The sequence below is a fragment of the Corvus cornix genome, chromosome 4A (assembly GCF_000738735.6).
Source record: "Corvus cornix cornix isolate S_Up_H32 chromosome 4A, ASM73873v5, whole genome shotgun sequence".
Taxonomy (NCBI): Eukaryota; Metazoa; Chordata; class Aves; order Passeriformes; family Corvidae; genus Corvus; species Corvus cornix.
The window spans coordinates 13175526-13197563 of NC_047058.1; the positions used below are offsets into that span (position 1 = coordinate 13175526).

A 22038-nucleotide genomic window follows, 5' to 3' on the forward strand; every position below is an offset into this window, starting at 1 on the left:
ACTGCGCACGTTCAACTCCACAGCCTTAAAGCTGCTACAAACGAGCTGTTAATTCCTCCTGCTCCTCGAGATAAGAGGTTATCCCTCCAGTTCGTCTTTCTTTGGCAGAGGGCGGTACCCTTCAGATCTCCTTAGCACAGTTTGGTGCCTGGTTTTCCCCTCCTCCGTGATTGTAGGCTCATAAGCAAAGACAGCTCTCTTCAGATCTGGTGATGTTAAAACTCTTCTTTATCAGTAACTCCACTTACCTGTGCAACAAGGTGAAAACAGTGCTTGAATTTCTGCTGCTTTCCTAGAGAATTTAAGTGACACTGAGCTGTAGGAGCATCCATCCTCCTGCTGCCTTTCCCTCAGCTCCCCACTCCTGGTTGTGCTCTGCCCTTCCCGCAGGCATTTCTGGGCCCAGGTTTTATTCTGTCATGGAGAAGAAATGACAGCTGCGGTTCATACCTCACAGGAAATTTCATTAGAAGTTCAACTAATAACTTGACAGAAGAGAGATGGGAAGAAAAATGAAGGATTTGCATGTCTCAAGTTCACCCCACTTTCCTAAAATCTAATATAAGGAAGCAAATTTGGAGATGTTTAATCAGTTATAAGATTTAACAGGTTGTATACACTTAAAATGAAACCCCCAGTAGATGGGATTACCTCTCCCAGTCAGGGTTTGTCCCTGCTCCCAACCAGGGACTAAGCGCTGTCCCCAGGCAGAGGGCACTTGAGCCTGGCATGCAGTGTGCACAAAAGAGCCTGAAGGAAAAGGTAAGGCTGCTGAAGGAAAGCTGGATGCAAATAAGATCTGTGATACAGAGAGCTTGAAATTAAATATAAATTCAACTACAGAAAAAGTTGCCAGAGATATTTAGGATTTGTATATGTACACTACATATATATACACATACACACACGCATATGTATTTATAAAGACCAGCAAATCCTATCTGTGTTCAACGTGGGCAAGATGTTGCTATAGTAATCTTAATTTTACATTCCTTACATTAAAAAGAAGACTGCAAGTTGTTTGGCACTCAGACTGTCTTTTTGTTATAGCATGTGCTGCATTTAACCCAGTGGGACTCTGTTCTCTACCTCTTGGAACTATGGAAATAGAAATAACTACTAACAATAATGTCATCATCATTACATGGCAGCCTTGGATTCAGTTTCCTCGCAAAAGTAGGGGAAAGAAGAAACAGAGGCTGACAGATAAAGAAACAGCCTGTGCATGTTAGCTTTGAATTTAGGCTTGGACATGGACATGTCCTTGAGGACAGGCAGGGACCCAGGGAGCCACACTGGGAGCTGCAGGGGTAACAGGGGAGTCCTGGGTGGGAGTGGGGCAGGAGGAGAGCACCTGCTTCAGACTTCATGTGACACCAGCTGTAAATCAGAAGTGACTCCAGCAAAGCCAGGAAAGGCACCAAAGGGGTACCAAAAAGGATAGAAAACAAAGTGAGGTACCTGTGCTGCAAGCACACTGCTCGTGATGAGTTGGGGAGCTTCTCCAAAAACTGGTGTGTCAGCATGGGACAGGGGCTCTCTGCCCACACTGAGGGTCTCTGCCTGTAAGTGGGGAACTAAAACAAAACTCAAACACCTCTCCCAAACCAGCCTCCTTCTCTGGTAGGAGCCCTGTGGGTTGGAGGGTGGCAAGGGGCACTCAGTAGGAATGGGGCTGCACCCCCAGCAGCTGCACACAGCCACATTGCCACCCTCAAGGCCACCCCCCAATGCCTCTGCCCCACAGCAGCTAACCCCTACCTTGGTACCTTTCTGTGAGGTGCTGGAGGCTGCACAGGGGGCTACAGCCTCCAAAATCTGGGGGCCCAAGCCCTCCTGGGGAAGAGGTCAGACAGCACTTAGCCTCCCTGGATTTGCTGGAGCTTCAGGCGATACCAGACCTGGGGAGGTGTAAGGATGGGGATCCATGCAGCCCACGGGCACATCCTGTGCTCTGCAGAGACAAGCACTGACTTCCAACATCCCCATCTGACATCAGCTCCCGGGAGTGTTTGTTTTCTCCAGATTGATGGTGTTTACAACTCCAGGCATCTTCTCAGTCATCTGTGATCTCTGGCCGTGAGCGGGTCTCTTTGGGACGTTGAGTGACAAGTGTTGTTACAGTGCCAAGGAGATGGGACTCTCAACTGCCTGTGGCAGGCAGATCGCTGTGAAATCATGATTTATCTGGAGTTAGATTAAGTTATGTCTTTCTTTCCTGCCTGTTCTGGCAGTGGCTGCATACAGGTATGCTGTATTTCTTCCTCTAAACAGGAGAACGCAGGGCCATTTACCAGCAGCTAGAGATCAGAAGGTGCCCAAATGTAAACTCCAGGACAAAGCTCGTCTGGGTGTACTTGAGGGATGGAGCTGACAAGTGACAAACGGCCAGAGCTGAGTTCGCTCTATTTTGGCTTACGCCATTGCTTGGGGAAATACAGGAAGGGAAAACAGGTGAATTATTGTCACCTCCAGACTTAAACAAATGGAGACTTCAAACAAAATTGCATTGCTTAGACGTTCAGAGGGGGAAATATTTACCTCGCGTGCGGAAATAAATGTTAAAGTTTATGAGTCACATAAAGGCTTTTTATGCTGAAAATCCCTTCTGGATGAGAATGGGGATATTTCTCATTGTGATCTTGATCCATCCAATTTATTTGTGGATCAAAAGGATCAGTGAGGGCCTTATTCTCCAGAAGATCTGGCAATGGGAAAAGTTCTTCCAGTGGGGATGGATGCCCACCTGTTTCTCCCCATGCTGACTCACACAGGTACCTTTCCCCACCCAGACAGGTCCCATTGCCCCTGGCAGGAGAGGCTCCAGTTGCCTCTTTGCACTGAGGGGTTTTGGCTGCAATAACAGGTCTGCTCTGTCATGTGGTTGTTCCCCAGGGCCAGGGGACAGAGTGGGGCTCCTCCAAAACCCCCTGTTCACAGGCAAAACCAGGCTTTGGAGGAACACAGGGACAGGCAGGCTAGGCAGGAGGAGGGTGTTCTCTCTCTTGCTCTCTCTCTCGCTTCTTGCAGCCCTGAGCATCCACCTTGCCAGGACACAGGATGCCAAACACTGGCATCCACTCCTCTTCCCTTAGCATGTGAGAGGGAGGTGTGTGTGCATCAATGCATGGAATAATGGATGAGACAAAGAGGGGCAACCCCAGCCTATGGGTGCACTGTTCCCGAGCTGCTGGCACCGCATCCCAGGGAGACAGAGAGCAGCAGATCCTGGGAGAGGCAAAGGCAGGAAAAACTCATTCATATGCAAAGGGTTTAGATCTTGGGGAGACTGGCAGTGAGCTCATACAGCACAGAATAAGCCTGCCCAGAGTCCTCTGCCTTTTGGAAAAAGACATTGCTACTGCAGGAGCCTCAGGCCTTGCAGAAAAACCACCATTTCCTTCACTGGTGATGATTTATTTGGGAAGAAGCCTCATTTTTCACTGATCGTATTAGAAGCACAGAATGGATTACAGCGTGGAGTAACCCTGATAGCTGAGAAATTCAGTGTATGCAAATGTGAGACTTAAACAGCTCTTTCTGTGAAAGATTGCCTGTAGCTGGGATGCGCTGGAGATGTGGCACCAATGAATGGGCTGGTATTTAAAAGCAGGGGCTCTGCCACAACGTACAACACAAGGTCTACTGAAACCTACAAATGCAGCTGCTCCCTGTGAGCAGAATTTGCATCTCTGCTCTGCAAACCTGCTCCTTTTGCTGCAGAACCCTGTGCCCTTCAGGATACCCAGTACACACGCACATGTGCACCAAAAGACTGCTAAAAACAAACCACTAAGTGATCTTGCAGCATCCACAAGCTCCCAAGGCCATCCATACTGTTCCCTTATACCTAAATTGCAGCCCAAGAGTGGCCAAGAGGCAGCACCAAGGGCCTAGGGCTGTTTCATCCTCTCCCACCTCCTCCAGCCCCTCAGGGCTCAGGCATTAGAGGGGAACAAGTTCAGGTGTGAAGAGAGATGAGGTGAAACTTGTGTTTTGCCTGGACTGATGCTGCCCTTTGCCTGGGTCACGTGGTGCATCCTCCCCTGGGTAGCCCTTGTGGAACCAGGCTGGACCCACCACCTCCAAGCAGCACAGGGATGGACAAGGATGCACAGGGATGCTGTGCAGTGTGTGGCAGCTGCCTGAAGATGGCAAGCCAGCACTGCAGTTTATAATACATGCAAATAACCCTGCTGGAGGAAGAAGGGGGCTCCCTACAAATAAGAGGGCTATATTTCCTTGGCAGCCCATGTAATGCCAGAGCAGAATTTAAATTGCGGTGTTTATCAAACAAGTCTGAGCCTTTTTTTCTTTCCTCTTCTTTGTTAAATGCTGCCCATCTTGCAGAATTTTGAGCAGTACTCCTGGTACTGCATCAGTCCTCCAGCCCAAATGCAAAGTCTGAGGAAGAAATTGCAATGCATCCTTTGGCACCAGGGAGCCATAGAGCTGGTGTGTGCATGCAATAATTTATCCTAAGCCTTCTAGTGGCATTTTATGTCTTTTTGCTGTAGTGCTATTACAGCTTTGATTACTCCATTTTTATGTTTGTCAGCACAGCATATGGGCAAGATAATTTGTATTCAAAGTATTAAACTGGTAATGTAAATTATTAAAGACCCAATTCATAAACGCATTACACACCATATGCAGATTCCTTCCCCTTAACTCTCCCCTTCTCCTCCTCCCCATTTTGCAGACCTGGCTTCACACAGCTGGGGCAGGAGCAGGACCACTGCCATCTCCCACCCCTCGGGCACCAGGTTCATCAGGTGAAGTGGGTGTCAGGTGAAGACCCAGCCTCTTCCTTTTCCTGCTGCCCCTGCAGGACTCATTCATCCCCAGGCACCTGTTACCCATCAGCTCCTCTCATTTTGGCACCTCCAAAGACAAGAGAAGAAGCTGTTTCCCATTTTTACCCCAACCTGTTTGCAGCAGAGTACCCTCTGAAGTACATACATCTCCCAGTGCAGCCATTGCAAGGAGGAGTTGGAGTGGGCATGGGAGGAGAAGACAACCACAGTGGCAGTCCCATCTCATGCCCATCTCCAGTTCCACACACGCAGGACAATGGTAGCTTGGCTCTGGTTTTGTGGCAGGGGCTGCTGCACCTGTGGCAAGCACCCAGCCTCATGGGCAACAGGTCACCTCTGCCCATGCCTGGCCCCAACAGGATTCCAGCAGCCACTCTGAAGGGCTGGGGGCAGTGAAACCCACCAATCCTGCATGGAAATTGGGCTGTTCAGCTGTAACCCCTCCGATAACAGGCATCTCCTTTCAATAGCTGTTTACCAGACCATACACAGCGCCATTGTGTTGAGCAGATGCCGTCTTCTGTTTTTCTCATTACCAAGATTTACTGTCTTATAAGCTTATTATTGACCGAGGCTTTAGGCTTCCTTCAGGGCTGAGGCCGAGGGGAGTGCAAACTCCCAGCACTCGTTTGCAGGAGCATCCCCCACTGAACCCGGGGAACTGACACGGGGCTCGGGGCTGCCTCCCCCAAACCTGGACTCCACCTCACAGCAAAGGCTTTGAGAGCCCAGAAGAGTATCAGGGAGCTGCAGGGTGTCCTGTCCCTGCCCTGGGGGCTCCCAAAGCCCCTGGGCAGCCCCCTTAGGCTCTGCCCCTGGTATGGAGCAGTTTAAACGCTTTGTGCTGCCAGCGCATCTGAAAAGTTACATTAAAGTGGAGGAAGAATCGGGACTGTGGTGCTTAACTGCTTTTAGCCTGTGTAAAATCAGGCAGGTCTCCTAACTTAGAGCCCCTGCTCGCCCCCCTCCCCCCCACCTCCCCCCCTCCAGCACACAAAAATCCTTTCTGGCCCTGCTTTTCAGGCAAAATACATGCCTCCTCCCACCCTGGGACAAAAAGAAGTATTTTGAATCCAGCTTTCCAGAGGTTTGGCTTCCAGGGTACCCATGGGTGACCACAGCAGTGTTGTTCCACTTCTCCAGACTTCTATTTCCCCTACCAAAAGGTGCTGCTGGCACAGACAAAGAGGCAGGATCCCTGGCACACTGGCCCTAGCAAAGGAGCTGGTTTACCTGTGTGCCCACACTCCACTCAGTGCCAAGAAATCGCCCTCAGCAGCAGCCCCCTAAGCTTCTACCCAGAGAAAACATACAACAACGTTTCAACCCACGTAGGACACAGAAGTACACAAAAAGTAAAAACGCTGCCATCGCCTACTGGGAGTCAGCTCTGCTCCCCCAAACAAAACGAAACAAAACAAAAAGCAGTTTTGCCAGAAAAAGACAAGAAAACAAGGCAGCACAGCAGGAGCCACTGGCCATTGGTGCTGTACCCAGAGCCCCATGGTCAGATTAGTGTGTGCCTAGCTGACGGGTAAAGCAAGAACATCCCCCACAAATTCCGAATTTTGCAGGTCCTTCACGCAACCTGGCCACATATTGCTGAGTCAGCACTTTCCGCGACGCTGCCGCACGGCTGCATCGGGCTCGCTCCTCAGCCCTGCTTTGATTCCCTGGGACACCGTGTCCAGCAGCGACGGCTTTGCCAGAAACGGAGTAGGGTGGGAATTACACTGCTCCCCCGAACGAGGAACCTCCCAGCTCCCCAGGACCCTCCCGGCTGGCTCAGGGCGATGCCTCCCACCTGCGGCGGGCGGAACGCTGCTCCAGCAGCAGCGGGGCTCCAGCTGTGGCCAGCCACGTCTGGGTACCTTACAGCTGTGGCCAAAACTGAAGCTGCCAAGGCAGGGTGTCCAGGAAAAGGATGGAAGCATGAGCAGAGTGCTGGAGATGGAGGAGCAGAAAGGCAGCGCATAGGGAGAGGCTGGGAAAGAAATTACTTGTTGGGAAAAAACAAACCAAACCACTATTCAGCTGCTTCTGTTCACAACATATTTGTAATTCCTTCTCCAACACCGTGTCTTCGAAAAAGCAGAAGGATTTTTCAACTCCTATTTCATCATCAAAGGAAAGGACCCTGCTCCACCCCACTCTGAGGACCGAGCCACGAACCTCGTGCCTGCAGGGATGAGGGTGAGGGGCTGGGAGCTGACGGAGGGGTGGGGCGAGTGGAGCCGGCCCTGGGCAGACAGTGCTCCAGAGCAGATGCTGCTGGTGGCAGAAGCAGCCCTGCACTGTAACAATGGGCTCAACTTCGGGAGAACTGGGCTCTGCATATGGGAAGGGCTCAGAAGCCCCGAGCTGGGTTTTCTCCCCCTCTCCCATGCATTTGCTTTTCTGTTGGGCTCTGCAGAGCTGCCCCTGACCAGAATCACCGGGGGCACTGTGCAAGCAGGGGCCTGAGCATCTGCTGTGTATCACCAGCCATGGGGATGCGTGAGGTTTCCCCCCAAAACTTCAGAGCAGCAGGCAGAGGTGGGGCACACAAACAGTGCCATCAGACCAGAGCGTGTCCCTCCAGCGTCAGAGGGGGAGCTTGAATGCACAGAGCTCTGCTGGGGAGGGTGGGGTCCTCCGCAAATAACAACAGTAATTGTTATTTTGGAATATATCCACAGAGAGCCACCGTGATCCCAGCGTGCTGTTCGTTTTCGGCGCCTATAACCCACATTATGAAGACACAACCCACCCCAGCAGACGAGCTAAACAGCAGGCTTCCAGATGTCCACCCGCTCGTCCATCTCAGACTCCTAATCCCCTACTTTGTCTGAGCTCTAGCTCATTTCTGATGCATTCAGATTATCCAGCGAGCATAACTGCTAGTGAACATCTGAATATTTCCCCATCCATCTCACATTTCACCTTGGAGGAGAAGCACTCCACAGAGCCCAGGCCCTTCTTTATCAAGCCAATTAGTGCAGCACAAAAGCACTGAATAGGACCAGGCAAAGCTCAATGGCCTGTAAAATCCCCAATATTTCGAGATGGGCTGAGGCCAAATATGACTGTTTTTTTAAAAAAAGGGGAAAGCCTAGGGTGAGTAAACCAGAGTGCTGGCCTTTCCAACCACGTTAAAAAGAAAAGCCAGCAAATCCGTCCAACATACAAGGCAGTTCATGGATCATAAAGAAAAGTTTACAAACAGAGCGGCTATAATTCCTTCTATAACATTGGAGGACCCAAGTTTGCAAGGAACAAAAGGAAATGATTAACAGGGGAAATATGCATGGTACAAAAAGACTTTTTAGTCCAAAAAGGGATGTCCATATTTAGAAACACTTGATTCCTGTTGTCAGGGCCCTGCTTTTCCTGAATGTGTTTCTCTCCCGTGAAAGAAAGAAGTCACAAAGGGAGTTTGTGCGCAGCCATGTCACATGCACACAGGGCACCGCTGATTCTTCTCCAGGATTAAGAGAAAAATGCAAAGGATTCCAGAGCAAGCAAATAAAAAAATAAAAATAATCATGTCCATATTTAGGAGAAGGCTTCTAGCAAACCAACAGCTCCTCCAGCAGGATCCCCTCTCCCACCATGGGCACCCTATGCCCTTGTCAGGGTGAGCTGCCCAAGCACCATGGCAAGAGGGTGGCTCTTGCTCCCCTGGGGCTGTGGGGCTGCAGGCAATCCTGCTCCAGATCACAGGGATCTGCAGCTCTGCTCTGGGAGAGGCTCTCGCTACAGGACTCTGCCACCTGCCCTGGCGCAGCCCCACCGACCAAGCACTGCCTGGAGGGGGGGAAGTGGAAAAGAGACCCTACCAGAGCACCTCCACTGGGCAGGAACCTCTTGTTTGGCAGGACGAGAATACATACGAAAGTGCTTCCCACCTAGATGTTCACCAACACCTTACCTTCCCCCACAGCAGCCTATTCCTGTCCCTGCCACGAGAAGTGTGCCCAGCACAGCCCTACGTGTTTCACTGGCAATAACCACCTCCGTGAGAGACCCGAGCACAAACAGCAGCAAACATTTCTGAGACCACCCCTTCCCTTTCATCCACAGCCGCTGCCGAACCTCATCGCACAGGGCCGGCTGTGAAATACAACACCATATGGTCCCCGGCACGCGGAGAGACCCTGTGGGCTGGATGCCGTCTGCTCAGGACCTGGAGACCCGCATCCCTCAGCTGCCTCCTAGCTCCTGTTTCCCACCTCCAGCACAACTGTTCGGCCCCACATGGGCTGGCTGGGAGAGCACGCTCCCAGTCACCAGCAGCTCCTGTATCCCCATAACCTCCACCCTCACCCTGATGCTGCTGTGAGCACAAAAATCTCAGGGGAATAGCACCAGTGAGTGTCTGAGCTGGCACAGAGCAACAGCCCATGACAGCTGAAGGTCTTCCCTAAAGCACCCAACTACTGGGAAAACACAGTCCAGGCTGCTCCCAAAACTTAAGTGCAAATCACAGCACCTCAAGCAAGCCTTTGGGTCAGGTGTGCCGACCACAGCTGCTGTGCTGGACTGAGAGAGAGCGAGAGGGAACAGGAGGAGAGGGTGGGGCATTCACAGTTTCTCATGGGCAGCCAGTGCCTCACCGCTTCTTCCTAACTTCTAATCTAAATCTACTCTCTTTAGTTTAAAACCATTTCTTCCTTGTCCTATCACTACCTGCCCATGTAAAATGTCCCTCTCCCTCTATTCCATAAGCCCCCTTCAGGTCTGGGTAATGGAAAAGTCAAAGGGCTGAGCTTTACGTTCTCCCCAAGCAGAGCACTAAAAGGGGACAGGCACATCTGTCTCCTCTCAGCAGAGATGCATAGGGAAGAGTAGAAAACAAACAAGGCCAAATCCTTCTCTGTTCAAAACCACTGACAGCATTTTTCAAGTCACCCTCAAGGTTCAAAATACCTGGTCTAGTGGATTTTTTCAGACAGCTCTGGTGGGAATCACCCACAAATGGAACACGAGTGACAGTGAGTAATTAGTCTAACACTAACCTCATCTAGTGGAAGGTGCCCCTACCTGTGGCAGGGGGGTTTGAATGAGATGATCTTTATGCTCCCTTCCTACCCAAACAATTCAAAGATTCTGTGATTCTATTTGGTCAGGTTTTATTCCACTTTCAGACAACTCCTTTGAAGAAAGGGCTCTCTTTAAAAAGAGTTTTACTGACATTTTGATCTTTGAGCTTGGTTTCAAAAACCTCCCAGCAACTTGCAAAACTTAAGTTATTATATGAAGCAACAAAATAAAGCAACGGAAGACCCAGCATGTTTCCTTCTGCTCTCCCTGCTACTGGGGAGAAATCTTGGCCAGGACCTACAGGTAGTAATGCCTTACAAAACTGCAGAAGCTAAGCCCAGGGAAGATCCCCCATCTGAGCTCTAAAGCTAAAGAGAACAAAACTCAACCAACATCTTTTGCAAGAAAACTGGAAACCAAATTGACCCTGCTTACACATTTCTCAAGCTTCTTGTACAGGACCATGTATTACTGCTGGCACAGCCAGGTAACACACAGTAAAAGAGCAATCACACAGTCATTAGCAGCAGACAAGAGGCATTTGTCTCAAGCAATCCCTCAAACCACTTCATCCTGCTAGAATTCTAAAAATTCACAAAGAAGCAGTTAAAAACACTTACAAGCTATAAGCTCTTACAACAACAAAGCCAGGCCATGTTCAATTAATATTTTTAAAAAGAGCATTTTTCTGACTTGAAATACCTGACGGAGTTTTACAAGTGGAAGGGCTGGGAAGAAAAAGCAACTCTATCACTCACAGCATCCTACCTGCCCCTCTCCTCACACAGGTTTGGCTACAGTGGTGTGTGACACTCATGCAGAGAGGCTGCTCTGGCTCGCTGGGTGTCCCACGGGGAGCACTGAGCCGGATGAGGTGGCAGGTATGGAGGCAGAGCAGCAGCACTCTCACTCACAGGCTCAAAAGTCAACCACAAGCACCATCAAAACACCCAGCCCCACATCAAGGCTGGGTCCCCTGCTGTGGTTTGCCTGGCTGCTGAGTTACCCAGAGACATGAAGTCAATTGTGTCGGGACAGTTACAGGACACGCATCTCTTTACCACGGTTAATGCATTTTCATCTCAGCAAGACAAATGTTTGCTTTTGTGCATCCCAGCCTCTGAAGGTCTCAGCCCCACCACAGCTCCAGTTTGCTGCTCCACACAACATTCAGGCTCCCCACTCCTGGGGAGGCCACCTGCCACCCCTACTCTAGCTTAACATAAAGCCCTGGCTTAGCCACTTCACAGGCGTTTCTGTGAGGCCATGCCACATCCAGGAACAAGAGGAGGAGTTACCACCCAGGATACAGAGCTGCCAGCTCCACTATGGCTGTGCTGCTTCCTCCTGCCTAATTTAGGGATCCAGGTGCAGGAGGGCACTCAGGGAAGAGCTCTTAGCAGCAGACAACTCCAATCAAGAGCATTAGCACAGGCTAGGAGACGTCCCCCCCACTCACATACTGCTTTAGCATGTACAGATCAGACCTACTGGAAAGATGAAATGTTTCCAGAGTGCTTTGAACACAGGTTACCAAATGCTGTCCAAGCAGGGGCAGGCACACACCAGACCCCAGCCTGCCAAAAGGGGATGAAGACACCTTGTAGGGCACGAAAGCCCCTGTCAGGCATGCTGGTTATTCAGCCCCTTCCCCACGGCAAGCTGACACATTTAGAGAGCAACTGCTTGGTAACAGGGTCCCCAGCACACTTTGTTTGCAGCCCTGCTGTGATTTGCAATTCAGCTTATTGCATTAAAATGTGGTGCAGCCCTAGCAGAAAGAAATAAACACGCCACTTGTCACAGTTCCTCCCGTTATCTTTTAGAGGAAAGCAAGCTTGGGTGAACATTCCTAGAGGGGAGTCTGGGGCTTGTCAGAAAGCACGGCCAGAAACGCAGCATCCTGCTCTCACCCCACTGGAAACATCCCATCTCCTCGTCCAAGCTCCCCAAAGCCTGCAGCAGAAGAGGGCTTGCTTGGGAGATGTTCCTCTGCTTGTGGAACAACAGCCTGAGTGAGCAGAGGGAAAACAAAAACTCAAGGTGGCTGCCAGAATTGTGCTGGAGGCTGGAAATAAAAAGCCATTCACCTGCCACCACTGAGCCAGAACCAACAGCAGCCCTTGCACCTTGCTGCTGCTCCTGCAGGGTTTATTAGGAGTGAGTAAAACTACCTAAAAATCAGCTGTTCAAAGGGAGAAGGTATGAGAGGTGCTTTGACTGTGCTTGTATCCTCAGTCCCAGCCCCAAAGCAGACTCTCCCTGTCCTATGGACCTCCATTAGAGCTGCAGCACTTTGCTGCTAATTGATTTAATATGCATTTGTACTAGGATTTTAAATTAATTTTATTATAGAAAAATTAACATGCTCCTTCCCCACAGCTGTGTTAGGTTCCTGACACAGCAGTAGGAAACAATCCTGCAACATAGTTTTCCTTGTGACTGCTAGTGAGGAGTAACCCCCCCCCATACCCACCGTGGGACTCTCCTGATGCAGCCCCTTCCCCCCAGTCTAAGTGCTCAGATTTGGCTCACACCAAACATTTACCATATCCCAACTGAATTTTGGAATATATAGGCTACAGAGCAGTGGGGCTGTAGCCTCTGACTCTCTGGCTCATGCTAAGACTCCCAGGCTCATTTTCAGCAGAGGCAGATGCTGCTCTGCACAGAGCAGCTCAGCAGCCTCGTTCATGCCTTTGGCCCCCAGATGATTTGATTTCAGAGGGATGTGATGCATTTTGGTAGCAACTGTGTTCTCAAGAGTATGGACAATCCTGAGTGCAAATCAAACAGCATAAAACTACATGACATGGGCCAGGGCTGTCTCTGCCCCACATCACTGTCACATACTTTCTCTTGAGCAAAGGTTCTCACACTCTGACACCCTTTTAGGCATCCAGAGGGACCATCCCACCCAGTCAAGCCATCCTCTGCCTCCCCCCAGCAGCAAGTGGGTTTTAACAGCTGCAGAGCCAGCACTATCCCTTATTCTTAGCTGAGCCCTGGTCCCTCAGCCCAACTTGAGCAGGGACAGAGGCATTAACACATTACATTTTGGAAACATAAGGAGTCTCACAGTCAGCTCTGTCAAATCAAATTCATGCAAGGAAGTCTCTTTATCCCTCCCCTCCCTCTCCCTAGTCTATTTTATCCTTACCCTTCTCTACATATCATGGAGTTAATAAGAGACATATTTACTTTGCCTGGCTTGGGAATAAAGTTGAACTAGAAGTTTGAGTTGTGCAGCAGTGCAAAGCAGAAATGGCTTCTCTGAAACACCACAAGCATTCCAAAACAGAGAAAAAGAGCATCTGGAAGGTGTTCTATGAAAATAATGGAGCTGGGTGAAATTAAGCAGTTCCCAATACTTGAGATGACATCTCAGAACACAAAACAGTGCAGGGAAAAATTATGTGTTATTTATATGCATTCACACTATGGCATTTATCAACAGCAGAGTATTCAGGGAAGAAACATCATCACTACATCTGCAGTATCCAAATCTGAGTCCCTGGAGTCCTGCACTAGTGCTGTATTGAACAGCATCCCCAAGGAATGCCATATTTTAGGTGTGTGCAGAGCAGCAAGAGGTAGTGCACTGTAAGGTCCGAGACCTTAATCAAGTTCTGCAACTTAAATAGATTTCCAATATAATGAAGACAAAGAGGTGTCAGCTCTAGTCCTCATTTGCTGATACTATCAATAGAGGCTCAGCTCACTAGCAGTTAATTCAAAGCCAAGCTCGATTTGCATTGCAGTGATCTACACTAAGTCCCATATGTGGCTAAGGGGAGATTTTGCCAACTAGACAATAGAAACAGTGTTAGAGCTCCTGAACTGATGCCATCACTGTTTTTTTTCTGCTCCACCACTTCCCCATCAAATTTCCACCAGGAGGAATCTCCAGTTGCCTTCTCCCTTGCATCAGAAGACATGTGGAAAGGGTAGCAACTACAGAAGTACCTATTTCTTTTCCAGATGCAGCTTTATTGAGGCTTTTAAAATGCAACTGCCCATAAAATAGGGGCAACTAATCACACTTTTTTTTGTGCATTAAAGATACTAAAAATTACCAGAATTAAGCAACAATAAAAGTATTTCTGAGTGATCCAACTGCCACTCAGCCTTAAAAACAAAAATTGCTACACGTTGCTGTTTCATGAAAGTTTTTTAGCTTGCTCCATTCTGAAAAATTTTGCTTTCAGGTTTTTTTCCATCTCAACCCTAGATCAGACTGTTTTGTCAAGCTGCTGGTGGTGAGAAGTTGTCATGGTTGTTGAGAAGATAGAAGAAGCCAGAATTGCTACCCCATTAGGCAACTAAGTAGTTTTTACCACATTCTAAAGTTACTGCCTGTAAGCCTGGACCCCATTAATCTCAAACTTGGCTCAAAAGCAGAGGTGGCAGCAGCCCATACCCAGTGTTTGCACCTGTGTTACTGTGTCCTCTGAAACGAGCTGAACACAACAGCCCACAGCTTTGACTTGCTATTAATGCAAGGATCCTCACACCCCCATCTCCTCTCCAAGCAAACATCAACTGCTAGAGCCAGCATAAGGAAGGAATTCAGGGATAGCAAGGGAGTGCTATAGTTTTCCCAGTTAATGCTGTTTCCATGCTAAGAAAAAACAAGGTGTTAGCCACCAGTTAGAGACCAGGTATTACCTTTCTCTTTCAAGTGCCACAAAACATCCCCAGCTTGGATTTGGAAAGAAGGCAAGACTTTGACACAGCCAGCTGGTGACCAGAGGGGAAAGAGACCTGTCGCTCCCCCCACCCCACCTCACAGCCCCCAATTCCTACTGAAACTTGTGTCATTGGAGAAAGGACACAGACCAAGTACCTGCGCCACGCTCCTACTTCAGCAGAGAGTTAGACTTAGGCGCCTGGCTCCTGCCATGAAACAAGAGGCTAGAAAAAACCACAAGTCTCAAACAGTTTAACACAGGACAAAAAAGGCACATTTTAATATGTACAGCAATGCATTTGGGCTATAAATTCACCCAACACAACTGAAAAAAATCCAAACTATGCTTTTATACTTATTCCATGGTGTCAGCCTCATTCCTAGCCACCTACCTTTCTCTGCATCTCTGAATGCTGCTATATACACACACAAACAAACAATTACGTCATGAATGTTCATTTAGGCTCCCAAGTTCAAGTAATAAAGTTCAAACTTGCATAGCATCTTATGCCACTCAGCCATAAACAGTTACGATTGCATATTAGCTGGAGCAGCCATCTCTTTCAATTCAGCCAGTTTTGGCTGGCCACCATTTTTTAATTTTTTTTTTTTTTTTTTAATCCTTGAGTCAGAATGTTTCCTAAGTCACCAGCCCTGAGGGATGCCACAGACTTCAAAATGAACCTCTTGCTGTTGTTAAGATCCTCTTAAACCAGAAATTTAGAGTGTTGTCAAGAACAGTTTTAAAAATGTAATACTGTTTATTTTGCTTCAAAAACATTTCAGCATTCTAAACATACAAAAAAAAACAGAACGTTGCAAATTCGTTTAAGTACAGAGTGTTTTTGAACTTCAGTTGCTGCACTGGCTCTTCACTTAGTTGACGATGAAGAGATGTCTACAGTTTCAGTTTAAAAACTACCGCACTTAACTAAAAAAATCCATACACTTCTCATGCCAGCTGAACCCCCTTCCACAACTAAGAATGGCAGCAGAATGCTATTTCACTATATACAGAAAGACAACTTTAAGCTAAATGGACGCCCACTGTAGTGTAAATAGATCTACCCTCACAGTGCATGCTTTGGGCCATGGCACCCCGGGGAACGTACAGCCTTTCCAAGTAATCACTGCTCCTCTAAGGCATCATAACTCTAAGCATGTACCACAAGAATCTGTCTAGTTTTTACAAACTATAGATATGTACAGTTTATAACCCAGGATTTTCTAGCCAATAACCATATAGTAACACCACCTTACAAATTAAAAAAATGCTTGAAACATTTTTAAATGCTTTGTTACACCAACAGCAAAGTGCACAGAGTTAGGAGAACACTAGAGCGCCTTTTCATTTTAAAAATGTTTGGAAATATGTACAACTTTGATACAGTTTCAGGGTGCTCACTACACCCATGGCCACTTCATGTAAACCAGTTACAATTTCTAGAGCACTTTTAGAAACTACAACGCGATCGGAATCCAATTTTTTTTAATTAAGCCTAATAAGGGCAAGAGACACCATCTCAAATAAGAGGTGCTTCATTTATGGTGTTTCCCCTACTCTATGGTATTCACATGGAGACAAGTATTGTACAGTTTTATTCATCATCATCATCTTCATCCTCCTCTTCTTCATCCTCCTCCTCCTCTTCGTCTTCTTCCTCTACCTTTTTCCGAGCAGCTTTGGTTGCTGCTCCCTTTGCGCCATCAAACTTTCCTTTAGACTTGTAGTCTGCAACATCCTGCAAAGTCAAGGGGATGTCTTAATTTGCTCTAAGCAGCAAACACACACAGCATTTGTACAGCAGCGGGCATTAAGGTAAAGGGACTGGCCTTGCCTGGCTGCACCCCCCAAGGAGACACAGCCAGCACAGGAGAACACAGGTATGCAGACACCTGAGCGTGATCATGGAGGCCTTGAACCCTGCATTCACGGCTATTTCTCTGAGGAGGAGAAGAGAACCCAGCCTCTCAAAGTTTCCTGATAATGGGACAAAGCTCCTGTAACAGCACAGCAAACCCTTTGTGAAGCAACACCAGCAGCCTTGCTGCACATCACTGGGGAAAGCTCTCCCTCCTCACTGGAATCTGCCTGTGGATCTCTATCCTGCTCTGCCCCAACCTGTGCAAAGCTCGGCTGTAACTATGCTGGGGCCACCTGAGCTGGGCCTATGTTACAAAAATACATCAACGCAAGAGCTGGTACAGAGGAGGCACAAGCAACAACTCTCCTTACCTTCTCGTACTTCTCCTTCAGTTTAGCTGCCTTATTATTGTAAGGCTGCTTTTCACCATCACTGAGGTTGTTCCACATTTCACCCAGTTTCTTCGCTACATCCCCAATGGATATGCCAGGGTTTGTGGACTTGATCTTGGGGCGAAACTCTGAACAGAACAGGAAGAAGCCAGACCTTGGGGAGAAAGACCAGAGGACAGTCAGCATTTGCAGCAGCACACCCAGGGAGCACCCCTTCCTCCATTCCTCACCCACAACATTCCCACATGCATGAGCACGCAGAGTAGAAACTATTTTTTTAACTTCTAAAATCAAGCACAAATTTAAATGTGTTTTGATTTTACTGAGGCCCAGACCTGCAGCCTTCACTCAATGCTTTTTAAATTAAGTGCTCTCTATCCCCTCACCCAATTTCATCTTAGACACACAAGTCTCACTGTGACTCAGTCACTTCCGTGTCTTCCAACACTACGAGTTTAAGGGTACCAAGTATTGACAATTCATGTCAGTGCAAGCTGCCTAGGAGGTTTACAAGACAGTATCACTACCAATCCTGCTATATGAACACTGTGTCCCCCATCTACCTCCTTCCTGGAAACCCCTGTTACATACAGGGTATGAATATGAACCAAAACACTTGTGCATTTAATGCCTCGAAGTCACTTACGGTGGTCGTTTTGGGGCATTGGGGTCCTTCTTCTTCTTGCCACCCTTAGCTGGTCCATAGTCCTTCATTTCTCTATCATATCGTACCTTATCAGCCTTTGCCATTTCATCAAATTTAGCCTTTTCCTTGCTTGACATGGTCTAAAAAATCAAAACATGAGACACCAAACTTGTGATTACCCAACTGTTCAATAGCTGACAAACTTTATGTAAACAAGCCAACACATCAACTTGATATGGGAGTTTCAGTTTTTGTTTGTTTTCTAACTGGACCACCTTGGGGACGAAGGTCCTGTACGGGAAATCACAGCCAGCACTGGCATACTCAGCAACAGGGAAACAACAGCAATGAGACAAGCACAGCCAGAGTCCTCCCCAGGACACACACCTGGAAGAAAGTAGCTACTGAGGGGCATTGCTTGGGAACAGTAAAAAAGGCCAGACTATAGTGGAAGCACCTAAATGGGCAGATATGCAAGGCTAAAACATTCAGTATTGCTACAGGCTTCAGCAGCACCTCACCAATGGCTAGGACAGCTTGCCAAGAACAGCACACACCCCAAAACAGCACTGGTTCCCTTCATGTTCAGACACACACACACAGACACACCATCCTAGCAAATACTATAAGAAGTTATCCCTTCAGGAAGTCACAAATTAAGGTACCTTCCACCTCTCTGAGCACTTCTTGGAAAACTCTGCAAAGTTGACTGGAACCTCTGGGTTCTTTTTCTTATGTTCCTCACGGCACGTCTGCACAAAGAAGGCATAGGCAGACATCTTGCCCTTGGGCTTCTTCGGATCACCTTTAGCCATGTTGCCTCTGTAGCGAAGGGGGAAAAAATAACGAGTGAATGATATAGATGAATGCATACACCTATGGATGTACACATATATGGTGTGCATATATTTATATACACACCTCACCATCTTCTGACGAGATGTCCCATCAGTAACACATCCCTTTCTTTCCCTCGACAGCTCTTACCATCCCCAATAGAGACTTAAATTATTCTCCCTTGATACTTGGGTTGCAGACAAGCCAAGAGAAACCAGTCACTGGATTTAAGTGTTACATTAATATATGTTTACATCATGTCCAAAGACTGGAGACAGCCTATTAAATATACATACTTCTGTCTATTAAGAATTATATATGAACTAATATAAAATATCTATTTTAGTTGGCTACCACACTGGAGCTGGAGTGGCATGCAGACTGCCAGGCAGTGACTTATCCCTTCAGGAGCTGGAGCTCACATGTTAGCAGCTGCTGCCCAGGTAAGAAGGCAAGACAAATTAGTTGCCTCAAAAAAACTGCAATAACCTTTTATATATAAAAAGGGCACAAATAAAGGCTGACTTTAACCACAATAGGACCTGTGGAGCCCTACGAGGTGAGTTGTGCTTGCTCTTGCTCCACCAAGTGACACATGTTTGAGGCATAGTGGTCAGTGCAAAGAAGCAATCAGCAAGTCACCGAAAGGATGGTGCTAACTTTTGGGCTATATTTCTTTTCCTGCTTCTGCATTAAATTTTCCCCGCTTAATTAAAAAAAAAAAATCAAAACACATAAGCCCACAACAGTATTTTCTATTTACAGAGTCTCACTCGCCTGAAAATTTAATTTTTATTAGCACAACGTTAATATTTAATTGCGCCCATTAACGCGCCAGGTGCAGCAGAAGTGGCCGTGAGCCGCCCTGCCCGGCCCGGCCGCTGCCGGGACGCCGCTGCCTCCGCGGGGGCGAAAAACCCGCGGTACCAGGGGCCGGGGCGCGGAGCCGGCCCCGCTCCGAAGTTGGGGGCGAGCGGCCCGCGGCGGCCGGTCCGGCCCAGCCCGGCCCCGCTGCGCGCCCCTCCCGCACCTGCGCCCCCCCAAGGTCACGGCGGCGGCCGCTCTCCGCGGCGCGGGGCGCGGGCACCTGCGGCGGGGCCGGGGCCGGCGGGGGCAGCGGCGGCTCCGCCAGACGCCAATAATTCATCTTCCATTTTGTGAAACGCCTCCTGATGAAAGAAAGTGCCCCTGAAATGCGGCGGGGCGGCGGGCGGGGGGCGCCGGGGGGCCGGGCGGCGGCCGGGGGCGCGGGGCGCCGGGCCGGCCCCGGGCGGCCGGGGCGAGCGGCAACGGGAGCGGCGGCGACCGCGCTCCGCGCCCAGGGCCGGCCCCGCTCGCTAAGATGGCTTCTCCCGGCGCCGCCGCCGCCGCGCCGCCGAACAAAGCCGCGCTCCCTCTCCGCCGCGCTCGGCCCCCCACGCCCGCCGCCCCCGGCCGCCGGCCCCGCCAAAACGCCGCCCCCGCCGCGAAGGGGCTCCCCGCTGGCCCCCCGGCGGGCGGCGGGGGCGGCGGGGCCGGGGCGCGGGCGGGAGCCCCCCCCCCGGCCCCTGCCTAGCGCAGCGCTCTCTAACAAAGGCTCCCGTGCAGCCATTACCGCCGCCGCTACGCTCCTCCGCGCTGCCAGAAAAAGAGTGCGGGGAGCCCCGGGGCGGCCCCCCGGCGCCCGTCCGAGGGCACGGGAAGGTGGGGGGAGAGGAGCCGGGGCGAAAGCGAAAGGTTTGAGCCCCCGGCGGGGCGCCGGGAAGGAGATTTTCCTCGCCGCGACCCCCCTCCCCATCCCTGTGCCGCTCACACGTCTTTCTTCCCTTCGCCGGGGCTCTCCAGCGCCAGCCATATTAATGCCCACAGCACGGGCAGCGCGGCGCGGGGAAAAGGCGATGCGGGGCCCCGCCGCGGGCGCAGCCCCACCAGAGACACCTTCCCGGGCAGGGGAAGAGCAGCGGAGGCAGAAGCGAAGGGATCGGGGGAGTTTGGAGGCGGCGGCGGCGAGAAAAAAACTGCTTGGCCGGGACCGCCGGGCGCAGCGCGCAGGGTTTATCCCTGTCAGATGCTAAAGCGACAGCCATATTAATGCAGAATAAACAGCGGGCACGGCACTGCGCACGGCCGACAACTTTCCCACCACCGCCAGCCCCACCGAGCTCACTCAGGGAAGGGGGCACATAAAAGCCGAAGGCGCCGCGCGTTTTGCCGTGCGACATTAGGAGGCGGCAGAGAAAAATCCCTGCCCATGCGGGGGAGAAGAGGAGTTAGTCCCGGTGTAGTTGCTGCACCAGCCATATTACTCTCAGCGGCACGGGAGCCCAGCGCGGAGCTGCGGGGCTGCACCGGGGGCAGGTGGCCCTTCGGCGGCGGGGGGAGCTCCCGGCGGGGCAGGGCAGGAGGACGGGGGGCAAATGCTGCGCCTCGCCCGCTGCCCACCGCCCCGCCAGCTGCGCGCAGCATCTGCCCCAGCACCACCGATCCCCGCGAGAGGAGGGAAACAAAGTTTTGGGTGAATTTCCCGATTTTTTTCTAATTTAAAAAAAAAAATTAAAAACTCGGAGAAAGGAAGAAACGGAACGCAAGATTACAAAAAAAAAAAAAAGGAGAAAAAAAAAAAGCACGCTAGGGCAGGCAGGACAGAGGGGCGAAGGCGCGGGGGCAGGGCGGGGCGGGCAGGGGGCAGCCGCCCCCCGAAAAGTTGCGGCGGGGCTGCACGTACCTGTATTGTTCGCGGTAGTGTGGACAGGAGCGGAGCGCAGGGCACGACGCGGGGCTCGGCGCGGCTCAGCCTCGCGTTGGCTGCCTACGAGAGCGGCCTGATTGGCTGCGGGGCTCTGCCGTTTAAAACAACCTCCTCGCCCGCTCATTGGCGCGGCGCCTCATGAATATTAAGCGCGGCCGCGCGGCGGTTGGCCGGCGCGGGTGAGGTCATTCATTCAAAAAGAGCGCCCGCCGGGGGGACCGGGGAGCGCGGCGAGCGCGCGCCGGGGCGCGGGGGGGAGGCGGGGGGGGCGAGGGGAAAGTTGGCGCGCGGGGGTCGCGGGACCCCCGGGGGACCCCCGGCACCGAGCGGGGACCGCGGGGCTCCGGCACCGCCCGCCGAGCCACGGGGGCGAGGGGCAGCCCCGGCACCATCCCGGGGCGCCGGGCGGGATGCCCCGGCCGACAATAGCCCGTTATTGCTGCTTTCTGCCCTAAAGCCGTAAGGGGCGGTTCCAGTTGCAGCGCACTGTTTGCGGAGCCGGCTACTACTGCGCGTAGTGGAACCGAGCCCAAAATAAACTCTGCTGACAGTCCCAACACACGACGGGTGGAGAAGGAACTACAGAGCAAGAAACTGCGTGTTTGTGGGGGAAGGAACAGAGTTTTACTCACTCGTTCATCAAGAAATAACTAGTTCTAACACACTTCTACAATTTGTTTGGTATTAAGTTTTCCAGGATTTGCTTGTTATTAAAAGGCTGGTTGCGTACAAGGAAATCTGTAAGTGTGCCCTGCTGACTGAAACCAGACCAGTGTGGCTCTAGGGCCACAGGCTCCTTTGGCTCTCTGGAAAGAGCTGTTTCCTATAGGGCAGCTGCCAAATGGTTAAACTGGTATTCGTGGCTGACCACAATTGCTGGTTGGCTTGGAAAAAAGAGCTGTTATTTTTAAGGATGGAGCGGTAAGACTCAAAAACCACCCCACACTGTTATGGGCTGGTCGTAACTGCCATCCTACCATGATAGCCAGAAGAAACAGTTGCCCTCTTTAAGGAACAGATAGTGAAAAGAAGCCTCCACCC

The 22038-nt window shown here is 50.4% G+C and overlaps 1 protein-coding gene across 1 annotated transcript; it reads right to left on the bottom strand.

Moving 5' to 3' along the window:
- Positions 1–14780: 14780 nt before the first annotated feature.
- Positions 14781–21079, bottom strand: HMGB3 (high mobility group box 3). Its single transcript, XM_039572270.1, has 5 exons — positions 20974–21079; positions 18098–18254; positions 17433–17572; positions 16766–16940; positions 14781–16271 (listed from the first exon to the last, which is right to left on the bottom strand). The coding sequence occupies exons 2-5, from the start codon at positions 18245–18247 to the stop codon at positions 16128–16130; spliced, it is 609 nt and encodes a 202-aa protein (XP_039428204.1). The 5' UTR covers positions 18248–18254; positions 20974–21079; the 3' UTR covers positions 14781–16127.
- Positions 21080–22038: the final 959 nt, after the last annotated feature.

Bases quoted from the DNA above. Each gene is read 5' to 3' on its own strand.
- HMGB3 (XM_039572270.1), bottom strand. From the start codon at position 18,247: ATGGCTAAAGGTGATCCGAAGAAGCCCAAGGGCAAGATGTCTGCCTAT. The intron at 17,573-18,097 runs GTACCTTAATTT...TTGATTTTTTAG, and splicing joins AGTGCTCAGAGAGGTGGAAG to ACCATGTCAAGCAAGGAAAA. The intron at 16,272-16,765 runs GTAAGGAGAGTT...TTGACTTTGCAG, and splicing joins TGAAGGAGAAGTACGAGAAG to GATGTTGCAGACTACAAGTC.